At 46.0% G+C, this 15,000-nt stretch overlaps 1 protein-coding gene across 1 annotated transcript in view; it reads right to left on the reverse strand.

Annotated features, from left to right (window-relative positions):
• The window catches only part of LOC121535545 (collagen alpha-1(VI) chain-like), a 115,446-nt gene that overhangs the window by 811 nt on the left and 99,635 nt on the right, over positions 1–15,000 (reverse strand). Inside the window, exons 26-33 of the mRNA XM_041842721.2 lie at positions 14,689–14,725; positions 14,529–14,537; positions 10,575–10,708; positions 7,726–7,835; positions 6,369–6,555; positions 3,757–3,928; positions 3,259–3,288; positions 1–1,892 (exon numbers count right to left, since the gene is read on the reverse strand). The exon at positions 1–1,892 is cut by the window's left edge and continues 811 nt beyond it. Coding sequence (XP_041698655.1) covers positions 1,291–1,892; positions 3,259–3,288; positions 3,757–3,928; positions 6,369–6,555; positions 7,726–7,835; positions 10,575–10,708; positions 14,529–14,537; positions 14,689–14,725 — 1,281 coding nt within the window. The 3' untranslated portion in view covers positions 1–1,290. The remainder of the gene's footprint in view (positions 1,893–3,258; positions 3,289–3,756; positions 3,929–6,368; positions 6,556–7,725; positions 7,836–10,574; positions 10,709–14,528; positions 14,538–14,688; positions 14,726–15,000) is intronic.

The following is a 15,000-nucleotide window of genomic DNA, read 5'->3' on the forward strand; positions in this document are numbered from 1 at the left end:
AACTGGGAACAGTCTGACAGGGAATTATGGAACTGGGAACAGTCTGACTGGGAATTATGGAACTGGGAACAGTCTGACTGGGAATTATGGAACTGGGAACAGTCTGACAGGGAATGATGGAACTGGGAACAGTCTGACAGGGAATTTTGGAACTGGGAACAGTCTGACAGGGAATTATGGAACTGGGAACAGTCTGACAGGGAATTATGGAACTGGGAACAGTCTGACAGGGAATTATGGAACTGGGAACAGTCTGACAGGGAAATATGGAACTGGGAACAGTCTGACAGGGAATAATGGAACTGGGAACAGTCTGACAGGGAATGATGGAACTGGGAACAGTCTGACTGGGAATAATGGAACTGGGAACAGTCTGACAGGGAATTATGGAACTGGGAACAGTGACAGGGAATAATGGAACTGGGAACAGTCTGACTGGGAATAATGGAACTGGGAACAGTCTGACAGGGAATTATGGAACTGGGAACAGTGACAGGGAATTATGGAACTGGGAACAGTCTGACAGGGAATTATGGAACTGGGAACAGTGACAGGGAATAATGGAACTGGGAACAGTCTGACTGGGAATGATGGAACTGGGAACAGTCTGACTGGGAATGATGGCACTGGGAACAGTCTGACAGGGAATTATGGAACTGGGAACAGTCTGACTGGGAATTATGGAACTGGGAACAGTCTGACTGGGAATTATGGAACTGGGAACAGTCTGACAGGGAATTATGGAACTGGGAACAGTCTGACTGGGAATTATGGAACTGGGAACAGTCTGACAGGGAATTATGGAACTGGGAACAGTCTGACAGGGAATTATGGAACTGGGAACAGTCTGACTGGGAATTATGGAACTGGGAACAGTCTGACTGGGAATTATGGAACTGGGAACAGTCTGACAGGGAATTATGGAACTGGGAACAGTCTGACTGGGAATTATGGAACTGGGAACAGTCTGACAGGAAAATGTTACAACATAGAAGCTCATAACAAACTGTTTTAGATGTCTGAAACTAGTTTCTGTTACGAGAGGTTTTCAGGAGTTTTCCGGTTGGGAGTTTTCCTGGTAATTCTGAGAGCACATGAACGCAGTCTAACACAATCTCTTACACAGTCTATCACAATCTCTTACATAGTCTGACACACAATCGTCTTCTGTAATTATCGGACATAAAAACCCAACTAAAACACAGTAAATGAGTGATGAAGTGTGAATGGATATTCATAATGAGGGAGACTAAACTCTAAAGCATGTGGTCCCAGCCCTGGCCCCTGCACTCAGGCCTGGGAGACCCTGCGGGACACGGTCTGGTAGAACACGCCACGCAGCAGAGACGGGTAGTCTGGGACGCGGAACAGGTGGCGCTGGGCGTAGGTGACGTCGTAACTCCTCCCCCTGCTGACCAGCGAGCGCAGGTTGGCCTCGTTCACCTGGTTGCCCACGGTGATAACGTACAGCTCCACTCCCGCCTCCGACACCAACCGCACGCGCTTCTCCAGCATCGCCTCGGTAACGCCCTGCGATCTCCCGTCAGAGAACAGCACCAGCTTCCTCTTCCTGTTTCCGCCCCCTGACTTCTGTAATTGCTCCATGGCGAAGGCCATCGCCTTGGTAACGTCAGTCCCATCGTTCTGGAAGGCGGCGGCCTCAATCTTACTGGTCAGCAGGGTGAGGTTAGAGGTCAGCTCCGCCTCCATGCGGCGTTCGCGGCTGTACTGGCCCACGCCTACACGCACGGCAGCACGGCCGGACCTCTCGGCAGACAGGAAGCGCTCAGCCAGACGCTTGACGAAGGTCTTGCTGGAGTCAAAGTTCCTCTGTCCCACACTGGCTGAGCTGTCCATCATCACCACGATGTCTGTGTCCCCTGAGAATGAGACTGGAGACAGGAGGACAGAAACAACATCAAGACAATATCCTAAGAGAAGGGTATCCAGCCCGCCGGGCACTTCAATCCGGCCCGCGAGACATTTTTTTAATGTTTAATTTTAGTTACAATTTTTGGCCTAAAATTATTCATTCCATGATGTACAAACAACCTCCAATAGATGGCGCTGTAGCCTGGCAGCGCGCTCTGTATCTGACAAACATCACAACAGATGGATCACCAAATCTAACCGTTAAAAACATTGGCCTACTAAGAAGATTACAAGACAAAGTAAAAGAAGAAAGCCCTAACTCTGAGGAATTTATATTTCTTCACTGTATTATTAATCAGGAAGCCCTGTGTAAAAGTGTGTTAAAGCTGGAAAATGTTGTCAAAGTGGTTGTAAAACTTGTCAACTTTATACAGGCTTAACCATCGTCAGTTCATTCAGCTGCTCAATGACACAGAGGCAGAGCACCAGGACTTGTTGTACCATTCAAATGTGCGCTGGCTAAGCCTGGGAAAAGTATTTCGAGAAACCACAGGAGAAACCACAGGAGAAACCACAGAGAAACCACAGAGAAACCACAGGAGAAACCACAGGAGAAACCACAGGAGAAACTACAGAGAAACCACAGGAGAAACTACAGAGAAACCACAGAGAAACAACAGGAGAAACCACATAGGAACCACAGGAGAAACCACAGGAGAAACCACAGGAGAAACCACAGAGAAACCACAGAGAAACCACAGAGAAACCACAGGAGAAACCACAGGAGAAACCACAGAGAAACCACAGGAGAAACCACAGGAGAAACCACAGGAGAAACCACAGAGAAACCACAGGAGAAACCACAGAGAAACCACAGGAGAAACCACAGGAGAAACCACAGGAGAAACCACAGGAGAAACCACAGGAGAAACCACAGAGAAACCACAGGAGAAACCACAGAGAAACCACAGGAGAAACCACAGGAGAAACCACAGGAGAAACCACAGGAGAAACCACATAGGAACCACAGGAGAAACCACAGGAGAAACCACAGGAGAAACCACATAGAAACCACAGGAGAAACCACAGGAGAAACCACAGGAGAAACCACAGAGAAACCACAGAGAAACCACACGAGAAACCACAGAGAAACCACAGGAGAAACCACAGAGAAACCACAGGAGAAACCACAGGAGAAACCACAGGAGAAACCACAGGAGAAACCACAGAGAAACCACAGGAGAAACCACAGGAGAAACCACAGGAGAAACGACAAGAGAAACCATAAACCCTGTCCCTGATTCTAACCCATGCACATGTCTGAAGACAATGACACTGGAGAGATGAGGCCAGAGATCAACCACATGGTAACAAGCAGTGGCTTACTGGGACATTTGTAGTTGGGACACTTCTTATCTGTTGAAGGAAAAAGAGAAAACAAAATTAATAGGACATTTTCAAGCCAATGTAAATAGAACATTACACTGAAGTAATGTTAGAGTCTGAATCAGAACCAAGGGTTTCCCTAGCGGGTGTAATGTTACAGTCTGAATCAGAACCAAGGGTTTCCCTAGCGGGTGTAATGTTAGAGTCTGAATCAGAACCAAGGGTTTCCCTAGCGGGTGTAATGTTACAGTCTGAATCAGAACCAAGGGTTTCCCTAGCGGGTGTAATGTTACAGTCTGAATCAGAACCAAGGGTTTCCCTAGCGGGTGTAATGTTAGAGTCTGAATCAGAACCAAGGGTTTCCCTAGCGGGTGTAATGTTAGAGTCTGAATCAGAACCAAGGGTTTCCCTAGCGGGTGTAATGTTACAGTCTGAATCAGAACCAAGGGTTTCCCTAGCGGGTGTAATGTTACAGTCTGAATCAGAACCAAGGTGTACCTTCACAGATGCGGGCGGTGAGGTTCTGTAGGAAGGTGTCATCCAGCAGCTCGGCGAAGTTCTCCAGTACGAAGGAGAAGCCTGGTTTAGGGTCGCTCTCACAGACCACAGCACTTAGCTGTTCATGGTTGGGCTGACGGCCAGAGTAGTCCTTCACCCCCAGACCACCCACCTAGCAGAGAGAGAGAGAGGACAGGGTCAGGGTGAGGTGATATGATGTTGCTGGTCATACTAAAGCGTGATGTTGCTGGTCGTACTAAAGCGTGATGTTGCTGGTCGTACTAAAGCGTGATGTTGCTGGTCGTACTAAAGCGTGATGTTGCTGGTCGTACTAAAGCGTGATGTTGCTGGTCGTACTAAAGCGTGATGTTGCTGGTCGTACTAAAGCGTGATGTTGCTGGTCGTACTAAAGCGTGATGTTGCTGGTCGTACTAAAAGCGTGATGTTGCTGGTCGTACTAAAGCGTGATGTTGCTGGTCGTACTAAAGCGTGATGTTGCTGGTCGTACTAAAGCGTGATGTTGCTGGTCGTACTAAAGCGTGATGTTGCTGGTCGTACTAAAGCGTGATGTTGCTGGTCGTACTAAAGCGTGATGTTGCTGGTCGTACTAAAGCGTGATGTTGCTGGTCGTACTAAAGCGTGATGTTGCTGGTCGTACTAAAGCGTGATGTTGCTGGTCGTACTAAAGCGTGATGTTGCTGGTCGTACTAAAGCGTGATGTTGCTGGTCGTACTAAAGCGTGATGTTGCTGGTCGTACTAAAGCGTGATGTTGCTGGTCGTACTAAAGCGTGATGTTGCTGGTCGTACTAAAGCGTGATGTTGCTGGTCGTACTAAAGCGTGATGTTGCTGGTCGTACTAAAGCGTGATGTTGCTGGTCGTACTAAAGCGTGATGTTGCTGGTCGTACTAAAGCGTGATGTTGCTGGTCGTACTAAAGCGTGATGTTGCTGGTCGTACTAAAGCGTGATGTTGCTGGTCGTACTAAAGCGTGATGTTGCTGGTCGTACTAAAGCGTGATGTTGCTGGTCGTACTAAAGCGTGATGTTGCTGGTCGTACTAAAGCGTGATGTTGCTGGTCGTACTAAAGCGTGATGTTGCTGGTCGTACTAAAGCGTGATGTTGCTGGTCGTACTAAAGCGTGATGTTGCTGGTCGTACTAAAGCGTGATGTTGCTGGTCGTACTAAAGCGTGATGTTGCTGGTCGTACTAAAGCGTGATGTTGCTGGTCGTACTAAAGCGTGATGTTGCTGGTCGTACTAAAGCGTGATGTTGCTGGTCGTACTAAAGCGTGATGTTGCTGGTCGTACTAAAGCGTGATGTTGCTGGTCGTACTAAAGCGTGATGTTGCTGGTCGTACTAAAGCGTGATGTTGCTGGTCGTACTAAAGCGTGATGTTGCTGGTCGTACTAAAGCGTGATGTTGCTGGTCGTACTAAAGCGTGATGTTGCTGGTCGTACTAAAGCGTGATGTTGCTGGTCCTTCAAACCTTTGAGTCAGACGCTCAGAACTGGAAATAACTGCATAGCACCCAGTTACTGGAAATAACTGCATAGCACCCAGTTACTGGAAATAACTGCATAGCACCCAGTTACTGGAAATAACTGCATAGCACCCAGTTACTGGAAATAACTGCATAGCACCCAGTTACTGGAAATAACTGCATAGCACCCAGTTACTGGAAATAACTGCATAGCACCCAGTTACTGGAAATAACTGCATAGCACCCAGTTACTGGAAATAACTGCATAGCACCCAGTTACTGGAAATAACTGCATAGCACCCAGTTACTGGAAATAACTGCATAGCACCCAGTTACTGGAAATAACTGCATAGCACCCAGTTACTGGAAATAACTGCATAGCACCCAGTTACTGGAAATAACTGCATAGCACCCAGTTACTGGAAATAACTGCATAGCACCCAGTTACTGGAAATAACTGCATAGCACCCAGTTACTGGAAATAACTGCATAGCACCCAGTTACTGGAAATAACTGCATAGCACCCAGTTACTGGTAATAACTGCATAGCACCCAGTTACTGGAAATAACTGCATAGCACCCAGTTACTGGAAATAACTGCATAGCACCCAGTTACTGGAAATAACTGCATAGCACCCAGTTACTGGAAATAACTGCATAGCACCCAGTTACTGGTAATAACTGCATAGCACCCAGTTACTGGAAATAACTGCATAGCACCCAGTTACTGGAAATAACTGCATAGCACCCAGTTACTGGAAATAACTGCATAGCACCCAGTTACTGGAAATAACTGCATAGCACCCAGTTACTGGTATGAGGCAAGCGGAGAGGTTTCCCACAGAGTGTTGTCCCTTACCTTGATGTTCTTCCCACAGAGTTTTGTCCCTTACCTTGATGTTCTTCCCACAGAGTGTTGTCCCTTACCTTGATGTTCTTCCCACAGAGTGTTGTCCTTTACCTTGATGTTCTTCCCACAGAGTGTTGTCCCTTACCTTGATGTTCTTCCCACAGAGTGTTGTCCTTTACCTTGATGTTCTTCCCACAGAGTGTTGTCCCTTACCTTGATGTTCTTCCCACAGAGTGTTGTCCCTTACCTTGATGTTCTTCCCACAGAGTGTTGTCCCTTACCTTGATGCCCTTTCCACAGAGTGTAGTGAGCGGTGTTATATCTCTGGTGATATCAGAGCGTCCGTCAGTGAGCACTAGGACCACGCGGTTCTCCTGCTTCAGACGGTCAATCATGTTGGTCAGAGAAAACTGCAGAGCCTCCCCTGTATAGGTGGCCTCAGCCAGCCAGCGCAGGTCCCGCACTGCCCTACACACACACAGACACACACACACACACACACACACACACACACACACACACACACACACACACAGACACACACACACAGACACACACACACAGACACACACACACACACACACACACACACACACACACACACACACATACACACACACACACACACAGGGTGTTGATTGGGTGTCTGTGTGTGTGTGTGTGTGTGTGTGTGTGTGTACTTACTGTTTGAGCTCAGTGAGTGTGTGTGTGTGTGTGTTTGAGTGTGTGTGTACTTACTGTTTGAGCTCAGTGAGTGTGTGTGTGTGTGTGTGTGTGTGTTTGAGTGTGTGTGTGTACTTACTGTTTGAGCTCAGTGAGTGTGTGTGTGTGTGTGTTTGAGTGTGTGTGTGTACTTACTGTTTGAGCTCAGTGAGTGTGTGTGTGTGTGTGTTTGAGTGTGTGTGTGTACTTACTGTTTGAGCTCAGTGAGTGTGTGTGTGTGTGTGTGTGTTTGAGTGTGTGTGTACTTACTGTTTGAGCTCAGTGTGTGTGTGTGTGTGTTTGAGTGTGTGTGTACTTACTGTTTGAGCTCAGTGAGTGTGTGTGTGTGTGTTTGAGTGTGTGTGTACTTACTGTTTGAGCTCAGTGAGTGTGTGTGTGTGTGTTTGAGTGTGTGTGTACTTACTGTTTGAGCTCAGTGAGTGTGTGTGAGTGTGTTTGAGTGTGTGTGTACTTACTGTTTGAGCTCAGTGAGTGTGTGTGTGTGTGTTTGAGTGTGTGTGTACTTACTGTTTGAGCTCAGTGAGTGTGTGTGTGTGTGTTTGAGTGTGTGTGTACTTACTGTTTGAGCTCAGTGAGTGTGTGTGTGTGTTTGAGTGTGTGTGTACTTACTGTTTGAGCTCAGTGTGTGTGTGTGTGTGTGTTTGAGTGTGTGTGTACTTACTGTTTGAGCTCAGTGAGTGTGTGTGTGTGTGTTTGAGTGTGTGTGTACTTACTGTTTGAGCTCAGTGAGTGTGTGTGTGTGTGTTTGAGTGTGTGTGTACTTACTGTTTGAGCTCAGTGAGTGTGTGTGTGTGTTTGAGTGTGTGTGTACTTACTGTTTGAGCTCAGTGAGTGTGTGTGTGTGTTTGAGTGTGTGTGTACTTACTGTTTGAGCTCAGTGAGTGTGTGTGTGTATTTGAGTGTGTGTGTACTTACTGTTTGAGCTCAGTGAGTGTGTTAATGTTGGTATCTCCCAGCCTGACGGCCTCCTGGGCTCCATCTCCACTGTACTGCACCACGCCCACCCTGGACTCATTAACACCAAACTACACACAAGACAGGACAGACAGGGTTACTGGGGGCAACTCATAAAAAATGTGTCTGCAAAAGTCAAGTATGAGCACATGTGCAAGTAAAATGTATAGCAAAATAGATTGCTGCCGTAGCTATTTCCAAAGACTTTCATACTCTGGTAAGCGCACAAAAAAATACGAATCCCATATACCACCTAAAAAAAACATCATCAGACTGGGAGATAACCACTAAGCTACCTGCCACCTTGTGCAGCAACAGTCTGGATGTCTGGGTTTCACTGGCTTCCACAGCCACAAAGTCAGATTCCACAGCCACAAAGTCAGATTCCACAGCCACAAAGTCAGATTCCACAGCCACAAAGTCAGATTCCACAGCCACAAAGTCAAATTTCTCAGCCACAAAGTCAGATTCCACAGCCACAAAGTCAGATTCCACAGCCACAAAGTCAGATTCCACAGCCACAAAGTCAAATTTCTCAGCCACAAAGTCAGATTCCACAGCCACAAAGTTAGATTCCACAGTCAGAAAGTCAGATTCCTCAGCCACAAAGTCAAATTCCACAGCCACAAAGTCAGATTCCACAGTCAGAAAGTCAGATTCCACAGCCACAAAGTCAGATTCCACAGCCACAAAGTCATATTCCACAGCCACAAAGTCATATTTCCCAGCCACAAAGTCAGATTCCACAGTCAGAAAGTCAGATTCCACAGCCACAAAGTCAGATTCCACAGCCACAAAGTCAAAATTGGCCACAAAAAGCTTTTTGGTCTTAATTTCAGGTTTGGGTTAGGCATAAGGTCAGCAGTGTGGTTAAGGTTAGGGTTAAGATTAGGGTTTGGTTTAAAATACAATTTTAATTAGAGAAATTGTAGAAATGACCGGGGTTTATGACTGTGGGGGCTGTGCAGGGAAGTGAAGTGCTGAAAGTTTCAATTTTAGAAGCCCACAGCACAGGCATTGAAGTTGGTCGAATTTACCTGAAAGTCTACTAAAGTGAGACTTTGTCCTCGTGTTTCTTGGCTATTTACATAGTTTTGTTCACACACTTGGTTGTTTTTAAATGTTAGTTTGAGTGTGCTTCAAGCGCTAGCGAAGACAACAGGAGATTCAGTCTCACTCACAGACATGTGAGTTTCAATGTTACCATGGCAACCTCCCGCCCTTAAAGGGGCAGCTGAAAATGTTTGTCTCAACAAAGTGACTAAACTATTTTAGGGTACATTGTGCTTTATTGAGCATAGAACACCCCAGGGGCGCAACTTTGGTTTTAGAAGTGGGGGGGGGACGACATAATTTGGTTTTAGAAGTGGGGGGGGACATAATTTATTTATTTAGTTTCTTTTTTTCAGTCGGAGAAACACTCCTAAAGCATGCCTCCCCGACCGCTCGGAGGCGTCCCCATGGCCCAACCGCTCGGAGGCGTCCCCATGGTCCTAAAGCATGCCTCCCCGACCGCTCGGAGGCGTCCGCATGGTCCTAAAGCATGCCTCCCCGACCGCTCGGAGGCGTCCGCATGGTCCTAAAGCATGCCTCCCCGACCGCTCGGAGGTTCCGCATGGTCCTAAAGCATGCCTCCCCAACCGCTCGGAGGCGTCCACATGGTCCTAAAGCATGCCTCCCCAACCGCTCGGAGGCGTCCGCATGGTCCTAAAGCATGCCTCCCCAACCGCTCGGAGGCGTCCGCATGGTCCTAAAGCATGCCGTCGCCACATTTTATATCACATTCCAATGATAAAACTGCAATTTCAGAATGTGGGGGGGACATTCCCCCCGTCCCCAGTGAGAGTTGCGCCCCTGGAAAACCCCACATTTTTTTATTCATTAACTTTTATTAATTTAATAATAATAATAATAATAATAATAATAATAAGCCATTTAGCAGACACTTTTATCCAAAGCGACTTACAGTCATGTGTGCATACATTTTTACGTATGGGTGGTCCCGGGGATCGAACCCACTACCCTGGCGTTACAAGCGCCGTGCTCTACCAGCTGAGCTACAGAGGACCAAGCGCCGTGCTCTACCAGCTGAGCTACAGAGGACCAAGCGCCGTGCTCTACCAGCTGAGCTACAGAGGACCAAGCGCCACACGGCCAGGTCTCTGCTCTACCAGCTGAGCTACAGAGGACCACCCTGGCACCACACGGCCAGGTCTCTGCTCTACCAGCCAGGTCTCTGCTCTACCAGCCAGGTCTCTGCTCTACCAGCCAGGTCTCTGCTCTACCAGCTGAGCTACATTAAAACACCCTCAAATACTTTCATTGTGCTCCTAAATTTCTTTTTGTGCATCTACATTTTCAACTTGTAAAAAATGTCAGCGTAGAGCCCTGGTCTCTGTCACATACACAGGCTGACAGCACGTGGCCTTCAGATAGCAGGTCTGCCTAGGACCAAGGCAAGGTCCTGCTCTGTGTCAGCTGCCACGAGCAGCCTGGCTGTTTGGAGAACAAGTTTTTTTTTTTGTGTACATGTATCTGTGATCTTTCAAATGTTTAAATCCTTCTTGACTGTAATGTGATTTGTTGATTCAAATAAAGTATTAGTAAAAGTACATTTTTAAAATAGGTCTCACACAGACTTGTGTGAGTGTGTGTGTGTGTGTGTGTGTGTGTGTGTGTGTGTGTGTGTGTGTGAGTGTGTGTGTGTGTGTGTGTGTGTGTGTGTGTGTGTGTGTGTGTGTGTGTGTGTGTGTGTGTGTGTGTGTGTGTGTGTGTGTGTGTGTGTGTGTGTGTGTGTGTGTGTTACTCACGCGGACTTGCTGGTCCTTCATAAGGCGGTCTATGACAGTGATGATGAAGTCTTTAGCCAGAGCGAAGTTAGTGGAGCCGATACTCTCAGAACTGTCCACGATGAACGCCAGGTCCAGAGGCCCACACTTACACTCTATCAGGACAGACAGACAGACACATTAGACAGACAGACACATTAGACAGACAGACACATTAGACAGACAGACACATTAGACAGACACATTGGACAGACAGACATTAGACAGACAGACATTAGACAGACAGACATACAGACAGACAGACAGACAGACAGACAGACAGACAGACAGACACATTAGACAGACAGACACATTAGACAGACAGACATATTAGACAGACAGACATTAGACAGACAGACATTAGACAGACAGACATTAGACAGACAGACACATTAGACAGACAAACAGACAGACATTAGACATACAGACATTAGACAGACAGACACATTAGACAGACAGACATTAGACAGACAGACATTAGACAGACAGACATTAGACAGACAGACACATTAGACAGACAGACATTAGACAGACAGACATTAGACAGACAGACACATTAGACAGACAGACATTAGACAGACAGACACATTAGACAGACAGACATTAGACAGACAGACATTAGACAGACAGACACATTAGACAGACAGACATTAGACAGACAGACACATTAGACAGACAGACATTAGACAGACACATTAGACAGACAGACATTAGACAGACAGACATTAGACAGACAGACATTAGACAGACAGACACATTAGACAGACAGACATTAGACAGACAGACATTAGACAGACAGACATTAGACAGACAGACACATTAGACAGACAGACACATTAGACAGACAGACATTAGACAGACAGACACATTAGACAGACAGACATTAGACAGACAGACATTAGACAGACAGACATTAGACAGACAGACATTAGACAGACAGACACATTAGACAGACAGACATTAGACAGACAGACACATTAGACAGACAGACATTAGACAGACAGACATTAGACAGACAGACACATTAGACAGACAGACACATTAGACAGACAGACATTAGACAGACAGACACATTAGACAGACAGACATTAGACAGACAGACATTAGACAGACAGACATTAGACTCACGCAAATTATCAACGAACCTACCAGGTACAACCCTAAATCCGTAAACATGGGTACCCTCATAGATATCATCCTGACTAACTTACCCTCTAAATACACCTCCGCTGTCTTCAACCAGGATCTCAGCGATCACTGCCTTATTGCCTGCGTCCGTAACGGGTCCGCGGTCAAACGACCACCCCTCATCACTGTCAAACGCTCCCAAAAACACTTCAGCGAGCAGGCCTTCCTAATTGACCTGGCCCAGGTATCCTGGATGGATATAGATCTCATTCCGTCAGTAGAGGATGCCTGGTTGTTCTTTAAAAGTAATTTCCTCTCAATCTTAAATAGACATGCCCCATTCAAAAATACAGAACTAAGAACAGATACAGCCCCTGGTTCTCCTCAGACTTGACTGCCCTTGACCAGCACAAAAACATCCTGTGGCGTACTGCATTAGCATCAAATAGCCCCGTGATATGCAACTTTTCAGGGAAGTTAGGAACCAATATACACAAGCAGTTAGGAAAGCAAAGGCTAACTTTTTTCAAACAGAAATTTGCATCCTGTAGCACTAACTCCAAAAAGTTTTGGGACACTGTAAAGTCCATGGAAAATAAGAGCACTTCCTCCCAGCTGCCCACTGCACTGAGGCTAGGAAACACTATCACCACCGATAAATCTACAATAATCGAGAATTTCAACAAGCATTTTGCTACGGCTGGCCATGCTTTCCACCTGGCTACCACTACCCCGGCCACCAGCTCTGCACCCTCCGCTGCAACTTGCCCATGCCCCCCGCTTCTCCTTCACACAAATCCAGACAGCTGATGTTCTAAAAGAGCTGCAAAATCTGGACCCCTACAAATCATCTGGACTAGACAATCTGGACCCTTTCTTTCTAAAACTAGCCGAAATTGTCGCAACCCCTATTACTAGCCTGTTCAACCTCTCTTTCGTAACGTCTGAGATCCCCAGAGATTGGAAAGCTGCCGCGGTCATCCCCCTCTTCAAAGGGGGGTGACACTCTAGATCCAAACTGTTACAGACCCATATCCATCCTGCCCTGCCTTTCAAAAGTTTTTGAAAGCCAAGTCAACAAACAGATCACCAACCATTTCGAATCCCACCGTACCTTCTCTGCTATGCAATCCGGTTTCGAGCTGGTCATGGGTGCACTTCAGCCACGCTCAAGGTCCTAAATGATATTATAACGCGATCGATAATAGACAGTACTGTGCAGCCGTTTTCATTGACCTGGCCAAGGCTTTCGACTCTGTCAACCACCGCATTCTTATTGGCAGACTAAATAGCCTTGGTTTCTCTAATGACTGCCTCGCCTGGTTCACCAACTACTTCTCAGATAGAGTTCAATGTGTCAAATCGGAGGGCCTGTTGTCTGGACCTATGGCAGTTCTCTATGGGGGTGCCACAGGGTTCAATTCTTGGGCCAACTCTTTTCTCTGTGTATATCAATGACGTCGCTCTTGCTGCTGGTGACTCTCAGATCCACCTCTACGCAGACGACACCATTTTGTATACATCTGGCCCTTCATTGGACACTGTGTTAACAAACCTCCAAACGAGCTTCAATTCCATACAACACTCCTTCAGTAGCCTCCAACTGCTCTTAAACACTAGTAAAACAAAATGCATGCTCTTCAACCGAACGCTGCTTGCACCCGCCCACCCGACTAGAATCACTACTCTAGACGGGTCTGACCTAGAGTACGTGGACAACTACAAATATCTAGGTGTCTGGTTAGACTGTAAACTCTCCTTCCAGACTCACATTAAGAATCTCCAATCCAAAGTTAAATCTAGAATCGGTTTCCTATTTCGCAACAAAGCCTCCTTCACTCATGCTGCCAAACATGCCCTTGTAAAACTGACTATCCTACCGATCCTTGACTTCGGCGATGTCATTTACAAAATAGCCTCCAACACTCTACTCAGCAAATTGGATGTTGTCTATCACAGTGCCATCCGTTTTGTCTCCAAAGCCCCATATAATACCCACCACTGTGACCTGTACGCTCTTGTTGGCTGGTCCTCACTACATATTCGTCGCCAAACCCACTGGCTCCAGGCCATCTATAAATCACTGCTAGGCAAATCCCCGCCTTATCTTAGCTCATTGGTCACCATAGCAACACCCACCCGTAGTCTGCGCTCCAGCGGGGTATATCTCACTGGTCATCCCCCAAAGCCAACACCTCCTTTGGCCGCAATTCCTTCCAGTTCTCTGCTGCCAATGACTGGAACAAACTGCAAAAATCTCTGAAGCTGAGACGCTTATCTCCCTCACTAACTTTAGGCATCAGTTGTCAGAGCACCTTACCGATCACTGCACCTGTACACAGCCCATCTGAAATTAGCCCGCCCAACTACCTCATCCCTATATTGTTATTTATTTTGCTCATCTGTACCCCCAGTATCTCTATTTGCACATCATCTCTTGCACATCATTCCAGTGTTAATACTAAATTGTAATTATTTTGCACTATAGCCTATTTTATTGCCTTACCTCCATAACTTGCTAAATTTGCACACTGTATATTAATTGTATTTCTGTTGTATTTTTTTGATTTTTGTTTTGTTTTACCCCATATGTAACTCTGTGTTGTTGTTTTTATCGCACTGCTATGCTTTATCTTGGCCAGGTCGCAGTTGTAAATGAGAACTTGTTCTCAACTGGTTTACCTGGTTAAATAAAGGTGAAATAAAAATAAAATAAAAAAAAGACAGACAGACAGAGCATGGGCGTAATGGTGATTGGAGAGCTATAAGATGAACTCAGAGGCCAATGAGATGATGGGGTGGACTCACCACAGCACGCTGTAGGAAACAAAACACAATGTAAGTCATTCCAGTGTGTCTGAGTTTCTCTGTGTGTGTGTGTGTGTGTGTGTGTGTGTGTGTGTGTGTGTGTGTGTGTGTGTGTGTGTGTGTGTGTGTGTGTGTGTGGGTGTGTGGGAGGAGAACTTACAGCAAAGCTTCATGATGATATCCAGAATCTCACATTCCTGTAGATAACAGTTATATAGATAACAGTTATATAGATGTACAATATATATAGATAACAGTTACATAGATAACAGTTATATAGATGTACAATATATATAGATAACAGTTACATAGATAACACTTATAAGGATAACAGTTATTTAGATAACAGTTATATGAATGTACAGTATATATATACCAGTTATACACACTACCAGTCAAAAGGTTCTCATTCAAGGGTTTGTCTTTATTTTTTACTATTTTTTACATTGTAGAATAAAATAAATAAAATATG

The sequence above is a fragment of the Coregonus clupeaformis genome, chromosome 21, assembly GCF_020615455.1.
Source record: "Coregonus clupeaformis isolate EN_2021a chromosome 21, ASM2061545v1, whole genome shotgun sequence".
Classification (NCBI taxonomy): domain Eukaryota; kingdom Metazoa; phylum Chordata; class Actinopteri; order Salmoniformes; family Salmonidae; genus Coregonus; species Coregonus clupeaformis.